This window comes from Cyprinodon tularosa, unplaced genomic scaffold (assembly GCF_016077235.1).
Source record: "Cyprinodon tularosa strain WSP-4 unplaced genomic scaffold, ASM1607723v1 ctg639, whole genome shotgun sequence".
NCBI lineage: Eukaryota > Metazoa > Chordata > Actinopteri > Cyprinodontiformes > Cyprinodontidae > Cyprinodon > Cyprinodon tularosa.
Window position 1 is genome coordinate 144,318 of NW_024039384.1, and position 20,031 is coordinate 164,348.

The 20,031-nt window shown below is 43.5% G+C and overlaps 1 protein-coding gene across 6 annotated transcripts; it reads right to left on the reverse strand.

Moving 5' to 3' along the window:
• Positions 1-275: 275 nt before the first annotated feature.
• On the reverse strand, positions 276-19,662 carry lrch3 (leucine-rich repeats and calponin homology (CH) domain containing 3). Of its 6 annotated transcripts, none has more exons than XM_038308500.1 (20): positions 19,356-19,660; positions 10,144-10,288; positions 6,850-6,976; positions 6,663-6,768; positions 6,448-6,584; positions 6,267-6,370; positions 6,082-6,175; positions 5,593-5,674; positions 5,390-5,523; positions 5,189-5,244; positions 5,055-5,100; positions 4,837-4,971; positions 4,709-4,750; positions 4,485-4,538; positions 3,948-3,981; positions 3,753-3,866; positions 3,585-3,682; positions 3,368-3,505; positions 3,215-3,292; positions 276-830 (listed from the first exon to the last, which is right to left on the reverse strand). In XM_038308500.1, the coding sequence occupies exons 1-20, from the start codon at positions 19,603-19,605 to the stop codon at positions 684-686; spliced, it is 2,121 nt and encodes a 706-aa protein (XP_038164428.1). In that variant the 5' UTR covers positions 19,606-19,660; the 3' UTR covers positions 276-683. The 6 variants fall into 6 exon arrangements, with proteins under 6 accessions (XP_038164428.1, XP_038164427.1, XP_038164426.1 ...); XM_038308499.1 differs by lacking the exon at positions 276-830 and adding an exon at positions 1,464-2,372 and having other exon boundaries at positions 3,948-3,978; positions 19,356-19,662; XM_038308498.1 differs by lacking the exon at positions 276-830 and adding an exon at positions 1,464-2,372 and having other exon boundaries at positions 5,390-5,520; positions 19,356-19,661.
• Positions 19,663-20,031: the final 369 nt, after the last annotated feature.

Here is a 20,031-nt window from a genome sequence, read left to right on the forward strand (position 1 = left end):
CCCGTTTGACTCCTGTGTACTGGGATCAGTGGGAACGCCTCACAACATCCAGACTAAAACACTCACCTGCTGGAAGTCTGTATGGAAACGGTATGGAAGCCCATTTCTGCAGAAAGCTTACCTGTGTAACATAAGCTAAAGCAAAACCATGGTAAATTAGTGTAAAATGTATCTTTCACACAACAATGAGTGGTTTTTAAAACTTATTTTTTAAGTTTAATTTGTTTGTGGTTTAGATTAATTCAAAGGATTGAGAGAAAATTTTTAAAATAAAATTTTCTCTCACTTAATAAAATATATTTCCACAAAAAAACAAAAAGATCAGATGTTCCACAAGAACAAAAAGGTAAAAAACTCTCTGCCTGAGTTGGATTTGTTCCAACCAATAGTTAAACTTTTCAGAGTTCAAATGATTTCCTGTTTGAAGTATTTCTCCTCCAGTTCTAGCAGTAAAACCTGCTCTTCACACCGACTCACTCAGTTCAACCAAACAGCGTTCAGGTTTCTAACTACAACTCCTGGTTCTGATGGGCTTCCATACGTCACACAGCTTCCGAGGCTGAGCCTGTCCAGGTGACTCGTGTACGTTTGACAGCGCTGTGTTTTTTTCTGCTCAGTGGAATATGGCGGCTGCCGTTACAGGAGGCTGACTGAGCGCGTGCAGCTGCAGCGGGGTGGGGGGGCTAAATCATGACGGAGGTTCCGGGCGGCGTTGTCGTCGAGGAGACGGACTGTCGGGGCGGAGCCAGGTCCAGCAGTGCACTGACTGTCCCGGCCACCTGAGGGAGCCCTCGTTCCTCCAGAATGTGAAGAGGAAGACACAACTTACTCTGCACAGAAAAACACCACAGAAGAAGACACAGCGAGGGGCGGGGGTCAACAGAAAGATGGGTCAAACGATGGCAAATCAAACAAAAGAGCAAAATAACTGTAACCATGACAACACAAGGATAAGAAGCGAGGAGGGGTAAAACAAAAGGTTTAAAAAAAGTAATGCAGGAAGGGGAAGCAGTTAGAGATGAAAAATAGAGGCTTCTGCCAATAATGCAGTTCCAGGGGCTGATGGGAGTTGTAGTTTCATCTGAACACAAGCATGAGCAGCTTGCTGGTCTCTGGATATTGGAATCAATGAAGGACATCCCTTCTGTGTGATGCATAAACCCACACCTGCTTCTGAGCACTGCCAGTCAGCTGGCTGATGGAGCACATGTTTCTGTAGCTTAAAAGAAGGAAGGTTGGGATGTTCAGAAATATTTCTGGTCGCTCAGGCAACACTTTCAAGACACTCTGAGAAGGTGAAATGTTCAAGTAACAAACAAACAGGATTCATTTGTTTTTCAACTTTATTTAGAGAAACTTGGAGAAAAAATAACTCGTCCAAAAGCAGGACCAAGCTGAGGTGCAGAGCCTCATTCAAACATCACCATTCTTCATCAGGGAACTAATATCCAGATTTAGTTCCCTGAAACTAAATCTGGATATTAGAGGAACCGGAGCTCTTTGGTGTTGGGTTCAGCTGAAGTGTGAGCAATGGTGCCGACATCAGCCACTGATGGTTCCGCTGACCTTTAATCTCATCTTCCGAGTTTACAGCAGCAACACAACATGATCATCAGGAAGAAGTCTGTGAAAGTAACGGTTCCAGTGGAATGGACCAGGGAAACTCATTACTAGAACAAAAAGTTCTGATCACCGGAGCGTTCTGGGTTTTTATCCACTGCTCGGTAATGGAAGGCTCTTAGCAGAACCAACGGTGAGCAGCAAAGAGGACATTAGCAAAGACTTGGTGTCCAATTCAAGCAGCAGAGTTCTGATTCTAGCAACGTTCACGGATTTAGTACAGTCTGACTGTAAGAGAGGACGAAAGGTTCTGATCCACTTCACACACAGTAAGAACAGTAGAAAACACTCAGACAGGCAGGTGGACATAAGGCACAGAGGGGGCGGAGCTTCAACTGGCAGGATGTGGAAACAGACGGGCCAACAAGTTCTACCTTCTCCTGAGGGCTAACAGGATCATTTAGGTAAAAACCAGCAGCTGCTCCTAACGATGGAGCAGCGAGGTTACAGAGGCAACAGCAGGGCTGACCCTTCTCAGACGGTTTAACTAGAGAACTTCTGTTCCTACGTGCAAACAACTGGGCTTCGTTACTGCGGTTCTGGTCCAGTCAGATCTAGGCGTGCGGCGCCAGGTGAACGTAGATGGCACAGAGGGCCGACATGATGGACAGGTAAAAGAGGGCGAAGCCGGCCATCTGAACCTGAAGGGAGGCGCTTAGAGTGGGCGGGGCCAATGAGAGTAGTGCCTGTAGTGTCCCATAAAGCCCACCCCCCTTCCCTTCCAGAACCTCCTCCACCGAGCAGAGACGGTCCTGAGTGTGTGTGGAAGTGATGGACACGGTGAAAAATGAGGACGGAGAGAAAAAGGAAGGCAGGAAGATGAAGAGAGGAGGTACAGCTGTTACTTTAGAAGGAGGAGAAGAAGAAGCTTCATCATCAGGTGGTTTCAGACTGAATCCAGACGTCTGAACAGAAAAAAAATTATTTATTTATAAAAATCACATCAAATTTACCCAGAAAATGTAGAATATTATTGAGATATTTTGTTTAAAGTATTTAGTTTAGACAAAGTTTAATAAATTAATTTGACAAAAAAAGAATTATTTTTCTACAGATAGGTAATAAAAGTAAATCAATATTCACAGAAAAATGACTAATTTATTCAACATTATTAATAAATCAAATCTATTTTAATCAAAGATTTGATTATTTTGTATTTGTATCATTTACTTAGTCTTTACTTAAAGCTGAGGCTGTTTAAATCTACTTGATTTAATTTCCTGTCGCTTTGTTGCTACAGATTTTCAAACTATGTTGAGTCTATTGAAGATGCTCTATGATTAATCTGAGAATCAGTTCAGACACATTCCCCATCACACTGCAGGAAGCACAAAGAAAACTTGTTAAAATATGATTTTCCTTTTAAAGATTTAAAGTCTTATTGGTGTTTAAAGTTAGCCAGCAGCCTGTTTTCCTATTTTAGCAGCTCTGATCATTCTGATGGTGGTTACTTCTCTGCCAGCTCCATCAGGCACGAGGAAACGTCTCAGAAATCATTTCTTTCTAGTTCTGATCTGGCGAAGCATTCAGTCTGTCAGCTCATCTGGATTCAGCCTTTCAAACCCCTGCTCCGTCTCTCAGGTGTGTTGTTTACCTGCGGGACTCCGATCCTGCGACACGCCTCCAGGAAGTTCTCAACATTGCGGCGACACTTGGCCATGGTGAGTTTAGGCTGCAGGGGTGCAGAGACAAAGGTCAGCGAGGGGTCAGCACACTCGATGGCTTAAGACCGGTCAGAGGCACTCACCACAGCGGGGGAAGGGACGTGGATGCTGGGGACGGAGCGCGGCCTCACGTGATTGGCAAGGTGGCACAGCACCACGCCGTCCGTCAGAGCGGCTCCCAGGTCGCTGGGCAGCGCCACCTTCAGTCGGGACTCAATGTTCTGGGCAGGAAGATGAAGAAGGTGAAGAAAGCAGGCGCAGAGCAGCTCCTACAAAGGTGGAGCAAAAAAAGCTACGTACCTTCCTGAGCTGCTCCACCAGCTCCGCATCTTCTCCCACCAAAGGAGGAGCCGCAGGAGCCTCCTGCTTGGTCTGAGAAGGAGCAACAGCTGGGTCCCCTGCAGGATGGAGAGGGAAAGGTCACATCCTCCAGAGCTAAGAGGTAGAATAAAGCAGGAAAACACACACCTCTTCTTTTCTCGTCTCTTTGTCCAAGGCGATACAGGAAGCTCTCAGGACGAACGCTGCCTGTCTGACTGGAGGCTCCGCCCCCCAAGTTTTGATATGATGGTGACTGATTGGCTGAGAGAAGAGAAAAGGCTCAGAGTAAAAAGGTGTCGAAGTGAGCGGAGAGTGGATGTCAGGCTTTGTTGGTGGTCTTACCTGTAGGAGACAGGGTGGCTCTGTCCTCCCCCTGCTGGGAAACAACAGTACAGTTTTACATTCCAACTAAATGGAAGTGAAAGTCTGTGTTTAGATTCTCTAAAACACACCATTTTCACTCATCTCCCTCTGCTGTGAGACACAGAACCAACAGATTTAAGGATCTGGACAAACAGCTGAGAGACGGAACCCGTAGAGAAGAGATACCAGCTGGTTTACACGCAGCGGTCCCTAAAGCTTCATGCAGAATCGGGATCTGAAAGAACCAAACCGCAAGCTGCCGCCGTCTTATGGTCCAACATGCACGGAAAGACCGACCGGATTCAGAAGAAACTGATGAAAACAGGAAGACTAAGTGGAAGGAAAAAGTCTCCTTCCACCTCTGAAGCCATCAGGCCAGCTTCAGTTGACCTCATGCTGCACAGAGGGAACGGTGATCTCACATGCTCTGATCAGTGCTTCCTTCACATGCTTTTATTTTGGAAACCGGTAATGAGATGCAAGCTTCATTTTAGGGGCATGGCATCTCGATCTTACCATGATGAGGGCGGAGTCATCTGTGTGCGTGGAGCGTCTGGAGGGGTAGACGTTCTGACAACGAACAGCAGACACACAAACATCAACAGAAACATAAAGGGGTGTGGCCTAAACACAGGGGCGGGACTACTGTTCTGCGGCGTCGGATCAAACGAAAGAAGAGGAGGGTGAAGGAAACAGAGGGTGTGTTCATGTGTTGTTCAGAATGGCGAGGACGGACTCACCTCAGCCTCTGGACCGGACTTTGATGGACTCTGGGTCGATTTCTGCGGGAAAACAAGAAGAGAGATGCAACCTCAGATTAAAATGGTTCAGACCAGATTCTCCATGCTTAACTGGTTCAACTGTTTACCTTGGCATAGTTGGTGGCTCCATCTCTCTGGAGAGAACGATTCCTCTGCCTCTCTTCGTCGTACCTCAGAGCGGCGAGCTGAGCTTCCCTCCTTATCCTCTCAACGCCTCCAGAAGCAGAACCAGAGGCTCCTCTCTAAAAGCACACAGGTGTGCGTGTCAGACCTGAAGAGGCAGTTTTGTTTTAGAGGATTTCTGCCAGACGCTCGAGCGTCTTACCTGACTGTGGGAGGTGGGAGACGGCGAGGCGCTGTCGGCCATGTTTCTGTGAGAGACACGGAAACAGACAGGAAGTGAGACACAAAGTGAGGAGATCTAGGTGGGAGCGGGTTTGATTGGGTGGTTTATCTAACCTGCTGTGTCGCCTCATGTCATCGGCCCGGGCCAAGCTGTTCTTCACTGGAGAACCCTGGAAATACAGACAGGGAGACAGCCTTTCAAAAACACGATGCAGCTTTTTAAAGTCTCTGGGCATCAGCAGCATCTGTCTGAACCAACATGACGTCAATTTAAACTTGAATTAAAGCGTCCAGCAGCAGTGGGGGGGGGCTCACCTCTCTGGTGATGCGTCTCTCGATGTAGGCCATGAACTGAGAGCTGAGGCTGCTTCTGTCACCTCGAGCCTTCCCATCCTCCTCCTCCTCCACGTAGCTGTCTATGAAGTCGATCTGCTCCATCTCCCCATCTGCTGTGGACAGAGAACATGAGAACGACAGCGGAACACCGGGAGAACGGCGGTCAGACGTTTGAGTCGTACGTGTCCCGTTGGGCAGCACAGCTCCTCCTGGTCCAGAGCGTCTGTGATCTCTGACCGCCGGCTCCGACAGCTCCTCTGAAACCTGAAACAGAGCAAGAAAGGTTCTTGTAGGAGGGAGGAGCATGGATCCAGACCCAAGCTTGTGGCTGATTTCATCTGATATCTTAGTAACGTTTCTATCATTTCAGAAAAAGAATTGAACACGAAACCTTAAAAAACTAATTATTGTATTGAAATAAGTGCATTTCCCTTTAATTAGAGCAGATAAGGAAAATTAGACGATAGAATAAGATGATAGCAAAACATCTATTTTTTTTTAAGTTCCATAAATAGTCTTATTCGCCTGTTTAAATTAAGCTGAAACACACTTTGTTTTCATGAATTTTAAGTTATTTCTAAACAAGTTTTTACAGACAATCAGTAACTGAAGTGAACCAGGAGCTAGGCTCCCTGCTGGAGGAAGAACCCAGAGGTCAGCGTGCCGCTCACCTCGTTGCCCAGCCACCGCTTGTCTCCGCTGTCGACGCTATTGAAGCCCGAGTCGAGCGCTCCATACGGTCGCCCTTGATACGCCTCATCAACACTAGTGAAACAAAGCTGCAGTCAGTCACTCTGAGCCTTTACTCTGAAGGGTGGAAATGTGAGCGTTGGTTTGTGTGTGTGTGGGGTCAGACCAGGAGGTCAGAGGTCGTCTGTCGTACTCGGGCAGCTCCGGCGTGCTCTTGCTGGCTTCCAGGTTCAGATACTTAAAGATGTGGACCTTCCCTTTGATACATATCTGCAGGCAGGACAGCAGAGCATTAAAGTTAGATTTGGGGACGCCAAGCTGCAGCTCTGATGTCACTTCCTGAGTACCTGTGCAGGTGGGCTCTGCAGTGGATTGTTGTCCAGGACGATGGCCTGCAGGTGAGAGAGGCCGCGGTAACAGACAGGGATGGAGGTCACTTTGTTGCAGGAGAAGTCGAGGCGCACCAGAGGAAGCTCTGCCAGCTCTGAAAACAGTCACAGTTCTTATCTGGACCTAAAAACCCGCTTCTGTCAGGAGCAGAACCAAAGCCTGCGGGGTTTACCTGAAGGAAGTCGGACCAGGTGGTTCCTCCTGATGTTCAGGTCTCTCAGAGCCTCCAGCTGACCTATTTGGGATGGTAACGTCCGGATTTCGTTACAGCTCACATCCTGCCGGAACAGAAAAGTGATCAGGAACCAATGGAGGGTTCTGATAAATAACGGGTCGGATCAGCTGGTAAAGAGACTCACCAGCTCAGTGAGGTGTCTCAGCTGGCCCAATTCCTCTGGCAGAGACACAAGTTTGTTATTGGAGGCGATCAGAACCTTTAGGGGGAGGCTACAGACGACAGCTGGGAGGACGGACAGCTGGTTCCGACTGTAGGACAGACAGACAGAGCCAGATGGGTCAGAGCCAGGGGTATGAGATAGAGAGAGCCACTTTGTAAACGAAGCATGAGGCGTATGGGAGCCACTGTCATGGTTCTAGTGCTGCTGTCGGGTCCAGCTGACAACACTACAGGAAAACATCCCAACGCATCCAGGGAGGATTGTAGACCAGGCCTGATGGGTCATAGGTAACCATGGGAACCAGAACAGGCCGAAGAGAAAGGGGCGGAGCAGACCGCCAAGAGGTCGCTTAGGGACGCACCTACAACTATCAGCATCAGACAGGAAGTGAGACGCTGGGGCAAAGTAGAAAACATCCTCTTTGGAAAATACAAACTAAAACAGTCAGATTAAAACACCGACACGACGCTGAGCTAAACAGAAGGCGGCCATCTTTTCTGATCAGCACAGAGCCAAATATTTCCCTGTGAAGGTAAGAGATCTGATTTTTCTGCCAATAAACTTTTTTTTACCATTTAATTCCTTTATTTTCTCCTTGGTTTCATTGTAACTGAAAAATCTTGAGTTTTTACATCTTTATTCGATTTCTGCATTTCAAAGTTTTAAACGATTAATCCGTTCTTGAGTATTACATTCTGCTGAAGCATTAGGCTTCCTTTTGATTTTATTTTCCATCATAACTCTTTAAGAAAACAAAATCTTGCTGAAACCTTTAAAAGAAAAGATTCAAAAGAATTTTGCTTTTAGTTTCTGTATAGTTACTCAACTTTTTCAACAAAATATATTTTTTACTTCCTTTTAAATTCTTTTACACATTTGGACAGGTCTTAAATATATGATTATTTACTGCTGGTGATAAAAGCAGACTGGAGTCACATTAGAGCTTTATAGATCCTTGGTGGCTCCATGTTAGAGTGAGAAGCGACTTCTTCTTGGACATCGCATCCAAAGATTCAAGACCCCAAAAAAAAATGCAAACAAGGTTCAACCTTTAAAGCATCTAGGTCGTATTAAGGAGGCAAAGGAAGTTTGTGGAGGTTGCCAGTTTTCTTCTGAACAAGTCAAATGTTTGATTTGGTTAGTGCTAGCATTAGCATTAGTGGGCCTAGCACCAGGCTGGCAAAAAGAGTGCAGGCGAGGGCACCACTGATTGGCCAGGAGAGTTATCGCCTTTAAACTGAACAGATTGCTGCTGTTATGGTGAACCATGTCTTAGAAGTTTTGTTCTTCAGGTTTATTATTTCCTGACAGATAATGATCAAGTTCTACTTTCTAACTCACATCTGGTTTTAAATAACTGAGTAAGGTGGTTTGTTTTCAAATTCTGTCATAATAGTATGGCGTATGGCATCATAGTATGGCGTACACTGTAAAGCTGGGCGTACACTGAACAATGTTTTGCCTTTTTGGGCCAATTTTCCAGTCCGTGCCAGAATTTTTCGATCGGCAAGACTTTCAGCTTGATCGTGCGTCATGTAGTGTTTGGGGGGGATAATGAGGGGCAATCAGCCGCTCGCGAACATCTCCAGATCAGGAATCGTAAGGACGGGAGAAAATCAAACGTGTTTGAAATTTAGTCAGCCGTCGTAACGTGTTTGTGGGCAAATCACTCAATGTGGAAACAAGGATTCTTCTTCTCCTCTCAGACGAAAACACAGAAGCATGGCGGGGGTGCGAGTCAAATGGAGTTCTTTCTGTAAAATTGACAGATCGTAGTAGCCATGTTTGCTCAGCCATGAATTTATCCCAATATGTCGTCAACATTTATTTTTAGGGCTTTCAGCACAAAATTGCACAAATTGCCAAGGGAGCGCGTTTCACTCTAGTGACCTTCATATTCAACAGGAGGCTATCGACACTTTTTTCTCTTCTACTCGTTTGGCTTCCGGATAGACAAGTCCAAATAGTGCCACCTCACTGTGGAGCTGAGTCCGACGTGGTTTACAGACGTACAGTGTGAGCAGGTAGATCGCGCCGCACAGTGTGAGAACATGCATCGTGAGCTGTAAACTTTTGAACCCTGCGGCCTTGGCGTACAGTGTGAGCTGTGGCTGCATGCAACGATTGAAAAAAAAAATAATAATACAGTGTATGCCTGGCATTAATAAAAAGTGAGTTTAGGCATTAGCCATTTTTAGAGTGCACCGTTTAAATATTTAATGGAGTCTCTATTTGGTTGTTTTTGTTCCTCTAAATCAGCAACCTTTAGGTGTGCCTTTGGTTCAACACACCTGAATCAAGTAATTAGATGATTGGGAGGACTGTGGAGGAACTGACTGCATACTGAGGAGTAGTGACGGGTTCATGAGGCATCTTGAAGCATTTCATTGCCAAACTGTATTGATGCTGTGTTGATACTGTCTCACAGGATACTGAGACCTGCTGGACCATGAAATACACTACAGGCAGCTTATTTGACAAACTAAACTGAATTGATTTGAAGACCTAGTTTAATTATTTTCATTTAAGTTAGTGTATGAAATAATGTTGTATTATTTCATTTCTATGTTTAAATTGATAATATCTTTGCTATTTTTAGATACAGCATACAAATAATGTAAACATATATCATAATGTGAAAATTTAGCAGAAAATGTGAATGAGGATGTTTTTGGACAAGGATTTAAAATCATAACTTTAAAACAATAAGTTCAATAAAAACAGTAAATAAACTAAGAGTCAATTTGAAATTGACTTTAATTCAGATAAGTTGAGAGATAACTGAGAGGAAAAGGATGACACAATGTGAAAATTAAAATAAAAAACGCAACGCTGGTTCCTATTCCTTTTAGGACGCTACAAAATTCTTGATAACTTTAATGATAAAAAAAGATGATTTTTTTAGCAGATGCATAATGTTGACTGATACATTTTTAAACACAGTTTAGTGAGTCAGTCAGAAAGAAACAACTCCTGTATCGGTCACATGAGTTTCATGAAACGACACGCGCACAGATACAGCATTTTGCTCTATGGCACCGACACATCGGTGTTGTTGGACCAATCACTACTGAGGAGGTAAGTCAGCCATTTGATTTAGATGTGCTGGACCAAGGCTGAATGTATAAGCTGCAGTTAATCAGACCTCGGGAACTGGAATCCCCCCCTGCTCTAAATGGAGGCTAAGCCGTAAGATTAGTGAGAACCCCTTTTTCAGAAGTGGGCGGTCGGTGTGCATGTTTGTGTGACTCAGACCTGAGGTTCAGATGGGTCAAAGCTTGCAGATTTACGAGAAGATCCGGCAGAGACCTCAGACAGTTCTGGTACAGGTTCAGATATTCCAGAGAGACGAAGCCACAGACCTCCAGCGGAAGCTCCGACAGGCGATTCCGTGACAGATCTGGACAAAGACAGTTTAGATTAGATACATTTATTACACACATCAGTAATTTAACAATCAGGAACCTGGAGCCTGGTTTAGACCAAAAAAAAAAAAAAAAACACTCCAAAGCAAAACCTTAAGCAGAGCTCTGCATCTACATCTGACATCCAGATTTATTTAACTCAGGGAGCTTAAAACCTGATAAGCTAAACAAAAGGTTCTCAATTCTGCTCAGGTTTTCCTACCCTGAGTTTTAGTTCTCCTTGCTTCTGCAACCTGTCTCCACTGCAGGAAATAGTTTTTCATCTTTTTCATCGCATTTGTCACAACTTTGCACCATTGCAGGAAATGGCAGCAGTTAGCCAAACAGAGAGGGGTGGGGGTAGAAGTGCACCGCAGAGTAGAGAGACAATTAATATACAGACTAGTAATGAAACAATTAATCAGATTAGTCTTGATTTATCGATTATTGAAATAATCGTTAACTAATTTATTAATGGATTGTTAACTGGAGTATATATGCCTTTAGCTGACAGATAAACCCACTTAGAGCAATAATTATACCTAGATTGTAAACAAAAATATGAACATTTTGCAGTATAAAAAAATCTTTTTCATCCGTCAGTATGCTCCACCTAGTCTCAAGTAGAAAAGTTTAGTTCCATCTTGTTTGATTTAGTAAAAAATCTTCATTAAGGAACATTTTGCCGTCTAAATATTATTAATCGAATAAATTATTAACAGATGAATCGATTTGCAAAATAATCGATATTTACAGCCCTAATACAGACATAAAACGTTATTCAAGACTCATTGAGAAGCTCATAGGAACCATCTGGATGTGAGACGCAGTTTGTTTTGTTAAAATTCATTTACAACCCTTCAGACCTAGAGATTTTGTTCCTGACTGTAGGCGTTGTGGTCTCTGATTAATTGATTCTGATTGATTTGTTAATAAATGTTTCCTTTTGTTTAAACCGAGACTGGTGTGAAATTTATTTATCATGTAAATAGAGGAAGAAAAAGCAACATTAGTCTAAATAATCAGCTCCTAAAAATCAGCAGCACATACCAGGGTTCAGTTGGACTGATGTTAAAATAATCTGTATCAGCCTTAAAAAAGATCTTAAATGAGGCCTTTATAGGTGGAGGTCTACAGGCATGTGATGATTCGCCTTTGGAGCTGAGAGAAGATCAATATATGATTACATTACTTAAGATCCTGGCTGTTTCTGCTCTTCCGAACTGTTTGTTGGGTTGAAATGTCGCTCAAATCTCATTAGACTGCCACAATAAAGAGTTTCCCTCTATTTTTATTCATGTGTCCCACACAGCACCTGCTGACACAATAAACATAACACCTATTTCTCCGTATTAACTGCTTTGCTGCTCGTGACGAGGTCCTTCTTATGAGGCTGCAGGTCACTTTAGAGCCAGACACAGTTCACTCTGCGGTCAGATTTCACCCTCACAGTAATGGGAACGACTAGACACAAAAAAATCTGGTACCTGAAGGAAATCGGGTTTGAATATCAACATCAGTCAAAATAACAAAGGGGTACCCGTCTCAGTTTTGTTGGATGAAGTCCAAACTTTGAATTGATCTCAATTACCTGTTCATCACTGTAATGTTTAATAAATTAAGGCTTTAAATATGACCCCAATGATTCTATTAGGAACATAAATAATAGATGCGGGCTACACGTAAGTGTAAATAAAATCAATAAAAAAAATCATAAAAACTGAGACTCATGCAAAAACACTGGATTTGTGTCTGTTGTAGTTTATATTAACTGAATAGAGCCACATTTCAAAAACTTCCTTTTTGATAAAGCTCATAGTTAGAGTGGCTCAGTTTATCCTGAATTATCTCTATAGTTATGCTGCTATAGGCTTAGACTGCTGGAGGACATAGGGACCCCTTTTTTATCCTTTTGCTCCATTCTTTCTCTATTCTCTCACTGCAGAATCTGTTAGTTCAATCTCTAACGTTCTGCTCTCTCTGCTTTTTCTCATAGTAGCTTTGCTCATCTGTTCCTGTTTGGCTGTGACTCCATTCTGGAGAGAAATATCAGCAAATGTGCTGCTGCCATCAACACCTTTGCTAATAGATGTTGGAGATCGGCCTGTTTTTCAGTGTAGTCCTGTTTCTCTGACTGTGACTAACTGGATGTGTTCTTTTCGTCCTCTGACATGGAGGCTGGCTCGGAGCTCGTCTGCCAGGCTATGTGTTTTCTGGATGGGGCCGCCTTTTACAGTTTCTTTTGTATCTCTGCCTCTGTCTCCTTGAACCCCAGTCGGCCTCTGCAGATGGCCGCTCACACAGAGTCCGGTTCCGCTGGAGGTTTCTTCCTGTTAAAAGGGAGTTTTTCCTCTCTACTGTGGCTACAAGCACGCTTAAGGCTGATTTATACTTCGAAACCAGGTCCTCTGCGTAGGTGTCACAGTGAACAAAAAGATTTCCCCGCCCCTCCGCAGACACTCGGCTGCACCTCGCCCAAATTGTAACTGACCGCAGACAGTGTCGCAGACAGGAGGCCAGGTTGTTTTGTTTTTATGACCGAAATTGCGGAAAACAACTTGTGAAGTTTGACCAGCTAGACGATCGAGCTGTGCGAGAACGCTGGGACCCTTTTCCTACTTGGATCCCCGCTGTTTTTCGCCGTCATGTCCCTCCATTGTCAGACTAACCTCGCCCCCACATCCTCATTGCCTCGGCCGTATCTACACCCACAGCACAGACCAAGCTTCAATATTGAGCATAAATCAAAAACGTCTGCGTCAAGCTGACTGCGACACACTGCTGCAGGAGTATAACCAGCCCTTTAGTGTGAGGGATTGTTAAGGGGGATGTTTTAGTGCTCTTTAGTTTATTATGGATCGTGAAGTTTTCTGGGGTATTCCTGCAGATATTCACACCATTTTCATTATTTTATGTCCAGAGTTTAGCCTTATGTTTGTTGTACGTTTTCTGTGTGCAGACACGCTTCACACCCCTGGCCCCTGCAGTCAGAACACAGCCAAACAGGACGCCATAAGATCATCTGAACCAGGTGCTGGAATGAGAGGGAGAACTGATAACTATGCTGGACTCTTTTCAACCTGGGAGCTGAGTGAGAGTTCCAGGTTTTAACAGATTGCTGTGCCGTCCCGTGCCAGCCGTACATGACGGCTTACCTTTGATTAGCAAAAGAAAAAGCCAAGTGAAGCCAGGAGCCTTTTTCCTAAATGTAATCAGAACTGTGACTGAACACAATGCTGTAAGGGCAGCATTTGCGAAGGAATCTGCCTTGTTAAATAGCCATGCAACTATGGAGTGAAATCTGTTCCATTTTTGTTGCCAGCAAAGAAAACAGTCTGTAAATGATATAAAAAATGAAAAAACAAAAAAAGAGAGCAAGAAAGAAACAAAAAACATCTTTTTTTTGAGAGTAGCTTTGCTTGTTTGCTCAGATTTTATTTTTTCATATCCAAAAAAAAAACACACAAAAAAAAAACAATCATATTTGTTTTTTCAAACGTTATTTTTTTCTTTTTTTTTTCCCCCTGATATCTTATTATTTGAAAGACCCCTTTTCAGATGAAGCTTTACAGTTTGCATTCTCTTTACTGCTTTCCTCTATACCGAGGAGCGGAAATGCATTTCTATTGGTCTGCATGAATGTTAGCAACAATCTTGTTCAGAGTGAATGTTGGAATTGGGCTTTGAATTTGAATAGATTGCAAATCATTAAACTCCATCCAGAAAAGACGTTTGGGAAAAATCTCATTTGAAAATATAAAATCTGTAAAACCAATTTAAGAAATAACATTTTACAAATAAAATCTGAAAAACTAAAATGAAAAACAATGTTAATCAAATCAGAGAAAACAGTAAAGTTCTTCTCAAAACCTTTTACTTTTGTTAAAAAGTTTTACGTTTTATATCTAAATTGCATTTTATTTGAATTTCTTTAACTTTACAAACGTTCTCTTTACCTGAGCAATAATGGAACAAAATTCACTCTATACACACCCAGTTGTGAAGCCTGACCCCTTCATAGAGCAGATTTTAAAGGCTGAGCTCGGTGTGTTCCATTGTTCCATCCTGAATGGTTTTAAAAATTTAAGCCTCTTTCCCACTGAAAATACCACGTTAAACCAGTGTAGGTACCATATCTGGTCAGGTGGTCAGATCTGCTCAGGACCTGTGCATGCCAGTGACATTACACTACATGATTGGCTGAATGTTGCCACATGATGTAGAACATTGCGGTTGCCCAGACAACGATAATAATATCATACAGCATCCGTGTGCCAATTCGGGAGCAAATAACAAAACTGAAAAAAAAAATATGTTTATGGTGATCAAAGTAACTGCAAGACCATAGTACGAACGGGGAGAGCTGGGTAGCGCTGTAGCTAGCTGTGCTCAATAGCAAACAGGTTAGCCTCTTTTTAGCCCAATCAGTTAGCCATATTAAGCTATACTACTTTTAACTTTGTTTCAACAACTACTGTTCCTTTTCTACAAGTATAATAACTGTTGTTTTCTTTGTCTAAAATATCTATGAGTCATTTTTAAGATGTTCCACATGTCCTTCCCTGCCCTCAGATCTTAAGAATTTTTTGTCACCTTGGTAAATGGCAGAGCTCTGAGAACGCAGTTCCTTCAAGATTGACAATATTTTCTACTTTCAGCTACTTTAGATCGCTTATTAAATGTACAATAACAGCAACTATAGGTAATACTAAATATAATATAATATGTTGAGACTCCAAACGAGATCTGATTCTTAAGAAACTGGTACAATACAGTTTGTCCAAGTGGGGTTGCCATATGATGACCTCATAAAAAGGGGCGGGCCCCCGAGCAGATCTGGTACCTTGACCGAGATGCTCAAACATAGCTGCTAACAATCTGCGTTTGGCTCCCTTCCTTCTGACAACAAAAAAGCTATGTCTAACCCCCTGTTAGCAAGCTGCATGTCTGGTCACACCATCATGCTGGGTTAGCATTGATGATGTCACCAGTGCGACAGAAATTAAGGAAGTAAACAATGGAGAGGAAACATGTAAGGAAGCCAGGGGGTAATAAGTGTGCCTTATTGTTTTGCTCTCTTGTTCCTTCAAATTCCTCCGACCAGAGCTGCTCCATGTTTATCGAATGTAAACAGAGTTGTTTCAGCTTGTTGGAACAAACGTGGCTTGTGCACTGTTATCATCTGTACGTTGTGTTTAATGGTGTCAAGTAAATTAGGCTGTCAACCCGGCTCTGGCATGCTGATCAGAGCCGAGGTGATTTTAGGGCCGGTTGTTTGCTGAGTTGTTTGACAGAGGTGGACACGGGTCAGTGAGCTGTTCCCACTGCCATTAAAAGCCGATTGTTCCCGGGTTTAAACGTGTTTTTCGGCCGGTGGAAAAGGGGTATAACTGTACATCAAATAGTGACATATCAGATAGAAACAGCATATATACCTGGTCAGTGGGGAGTGGCGGCCTAGTGGGCATAGAGCTTGGAAATCCTGAGGTTGTGAGTTCGAAAACCCACTCCCACAGACTGCTACTCTGGATCTCTGAGCAAGAAACTTAATCCCCGATTGCTTCCCGGGTGTCCCACGATGGCAGCCTGCTGCTCCCCAGGGGAGGGGTTAAAGGGGTCATAGAATTCATCATAGATTATATAGGGTATAAGAAGGGTCGACTGCTGGGCCGCTGACTGGACCGGACCTCACCAGAGAGCCATGAGCCGCCCGTCCTCAGCTAAAAAAGTGTCCTCCTTTTCAGAAACCCAAATCTGGTCCATAGATATGAAGAAGTTTATCAAATCCTGCTTTAAACTATCCAAGATTTTGAAAACTGTCTTTTGTAAAATGCTTAGAGCAAATAAACAGCTGAGCATCCAACTTTGCAAGGATCTTCTGATAGACAAAAATTATCCATGCCTGTTGAGTCTTCGGATCTTTAGGAAGGCTGTGAAAATTTTCCTCATTCTCCATGCAGCTTGGAACTGGCTGATATATATGGCTGGAACTGACTGGTTCTGGCTCATTTTCAATAGAAAAACTGCCTGCTTTGTATTTCCTGTAGAAGTAAACCCAACTGTAGGCTAAACAACTAAACTGGTGTCTTACATCTATTCCTGTTCTTGGGCCACTAACCAGTGGGCTGGTCTGTGTCAATTTCAGGACGTGACAAAAGTACAGACTAGAACCAAATTAGGCAACATTCCTGAATTGACGTCAACTCGGCGCATAGTTTGGATTCGCCCGTTTTATGGTGGAAGTTTAGAATTGTGAGATTTACAGAAAAAGAAGGTGTCTGTGGGGGTTTGAACTTCTCTGTACGTCCATGTAACCCACTGAACTATCGTTATTCACCTATGACAATGTAAACTCGGTTTTGCTTTCTATTACCCCTTTAACTGCACAGGTAAATTTCTCCAATGTGAGATCAATAAAGTTCAATTATTATTATAAAGCTTTTTTCATCAACATGAAAACACATGAAGCGCTTAGACTTGATACAAACAATGTGAAAACAAAATGCCAACAGACTATTTTTAGAGAAGTTATTGCTTTCTCTGAGGTGTGTCTCTCTGTGACGCCCTGAAACTACCGTTGCCATGGTTATTTGGACACTAGATGGGTGCATGCTGGGTGTTCATACTGAATTCACCTTCGCATGTGGTGGATTCTTTGAATTTTTGGATGTATGATGATGACTTGAACATTTTGGACACACCTCAACTTGAGGAGGATAAGTTTCAGAGTCCTTTTACAGACAGGCGTGTAGAGGAGACGCCTCCTCCTCTTCAACAGTTCACTATTTAAAGAACAGAAAACATTTTCTCCTCCCGCCATCACTCTCAGCCAGCTCCTTCACCAGCGACAGGCTACAGAGCCAACCCACCGAGGCTATAATTGTCAGAGCAGCTGTGAGGGCAGCAGGAAGTAGTCATCACCACGGCAACCTCAGCTTGCTGTAGCACAGCCACTGGCGATCCTGATTATACCACAAATCTCAGACAGGAAGTGATCCCCCTGAGCATTTCCTGTTTGCTTGTGACCAGGATCATAAACGGGCCTCCAGCTGAGACTCTGGATCGGTTGGGCGATGAGTGGAACGGCAGCTGGGGATTATGGGTACCGTGCAGGGAAGCAACAAAGCACCAAGCAGTACTGAATCAGAGCAGAATTTCTGGTTTACAGAAGAAACAGGATCTAAACCAGAACTTCCTTCAAGACAGCTGATAGTTCAGCATATGTTACCGTGGTGACTTTTAGATGTGATTTTTCTCAGAACTTTATCTGACTCCTCTTTATATCTGAAGGAGCAGAAGAATTGGATGCCCTGTGATTTAACTGAATTTTTACAGAATTAATCTGTTCCATATCTGATGCAACTTTTAAATCCTTTAACTTGGAGGTCTTCAACAGGGGGTCCACGACCCCTAGGGGGTCCTCTGGGGTACTGCATGGGAGTCGTAAAAGTTTTGGTTGATTACTTTTTTTTTATATTCCCCTCTATATTTCTCCACTAATTGAAATGTCTTTAAATCCACATCAACATGACTTCAACATACTGTAGTAAACAGATAAATGGAGGCAGAAGATGTCTGTCAGTCATCAATGCACACATTTAGCGACACACAGGCGCTCTTTCAAGCTGGACACCGTTTCAGTCACAACACCTATCCCATCAACAAGGAATCAGAAATACTTTAATAATCCCAGGGCTAAATTACTTTAAATCACATATGTAATAGAGTGCATATAGGACCAGTTTGATATAACACAATTTCCTACTATATATAATTAGGGGGTCGCCGCTCCATCTCGCCATCAGTTTTGGGTCCTTGGCCTGGAAAACTTTGAAGACCCCTGCTTTAACTGATCACTGGTCTATCAGTGAAAGATCCAGCTGCTTGTGTTTCTGGATCATCAGAGCCTCAGTGAGTGAGCGTACTGTCTTTGCCTTGTCTCTAGGGACAAGGCAAAGACACTGATGGTACCAAAAACAACAGTAGTTATTAATTATCATTCATATAAAAGTCCGGCAATCTGTCCAGGGTGTGCCTCGCCTCTCGCCTATTATTGACTGCTGGAGATAGGCACCAGCACCCCTCGCAACCCCAATTGGGACAAGCGTGTCAGATAATGGATGGATGGATAAAAGTTGGGGGTGAAGCAAAAATTAGACACTTTAAGCCTGTAGAACAAGAAAGCACTGATGAAGATCAAAGTCTGTTGTGTTTCTTTGATATAACCAAATAATAAAACCTGTAATTCAGCCATAATTTGAAAAAAATCAATGTTTACAATACCGCATCTGCTAGGCCCGATCGATAATCAGCTGATCATTGATTTGTTTGGCTTTTTTTCTGAAGGTGCGCTTGTTTCCTGGACCACACCATCCCCAAAGGGGCGGAGCCTGTCTTAGGCGTTAAAAACAAAAAAACAAGAAAACAAAGCAGCAGAGGTGTGTTTTCACCTTTTCTTATCCCATCTATGACTACAGCTTCTGGTATGAACTGAACAATATCTGGAGCAACATCATTAACAGAGGCTGCAGAATAAAATGAGCTGAGGCTGTATTTAGCAGCCGCCCCCCCCCACCTGCAGACACGCCTTACCCACAGGTCAAACAAGCCTGAGACCCTGTTTACTAAAGCAGGTTTATAACTACACTGTTATAAATACTATTATAGGGTTCTTTTTTATCAGCAGTGCTCAATGTAAACACCGGAAACTCGCAGCTGGGCATATGGAAGTTAACGGAGGTCAATTTATGAGGGACTCATTTTAAACTTTTAGTACATAAAAATGTATCCCAGATTATCTTCGCTGCCTGGTTTGGTGCTCAGGCATTAATCTAAGGAACGTCTCACATCGCTTACACAAAGCAAGACCTCCAGGACTCTGAGCTCAAGAGTTTGTCACAACACCGGCCCTCTGTTTTCCATCATCCTCCTCTGAAACTGGAAGTTGGACTCAACCTTCCCCCGATTTAAGTCTCTTAAAACCCCGTTCCGAACCACTTCACTAAACCCATCAGAGCCCAGTTCTACTCCAGGGGTCCACTGGCTGCTTTGGACCACACTTACCAGCCCGGACGGTGTCGGTCAGGTCGTGGTTGGCAGCGCTCCGGGGATACTCCTTCAGCTTCCTGCCGCTGAGGTTCAGACAGCCGCTAACGGAGGCTTCTTCCAGAGCCCGGTCCAGGGAGCGGTTCCAGGACGCCGGACCGGCCTGGCCCAGTCCGTTAGAGTTTCCTTGAAGAGAATTCCCACCGGCTCCGACCGTGAAGTTGAGTCCGGTGCTTTCCGCAGACCCCAGTAAAACCGAGGCCGCCATTACACGCTCCGGCTGTTAGCCCGCTATGCTAACGACTGAAGGGGCGGAGCATGCGCAGTAAGGCGCGAGGAGGAAGCACAACAAGACAGACCGACACTGACCTACAGAGACACCGTCCCACCGGCAGACCATAATACTGCTGTATAATGCTACATTACTACCACAAATAATACAGATAGAGTACTCAAGATTTTACACAAGACTAGATAGAAATACTTCGAATTTTATTACAGAAATGCAATTAAAAATCCAAGAAATGACTTAAGAGTAAAAAAAGTACTTAGTAAGATGGCTACTCAAATACTAACTATTGGCTTTTAACATTTGATTTAAGGTTTGGAAAAGGATAATTATTTGCAAATTCTGGTATTTAAAAGCAATGGAAAAAGAAGTTATAAATATATGATAAAGTTATAATCTTTGGAC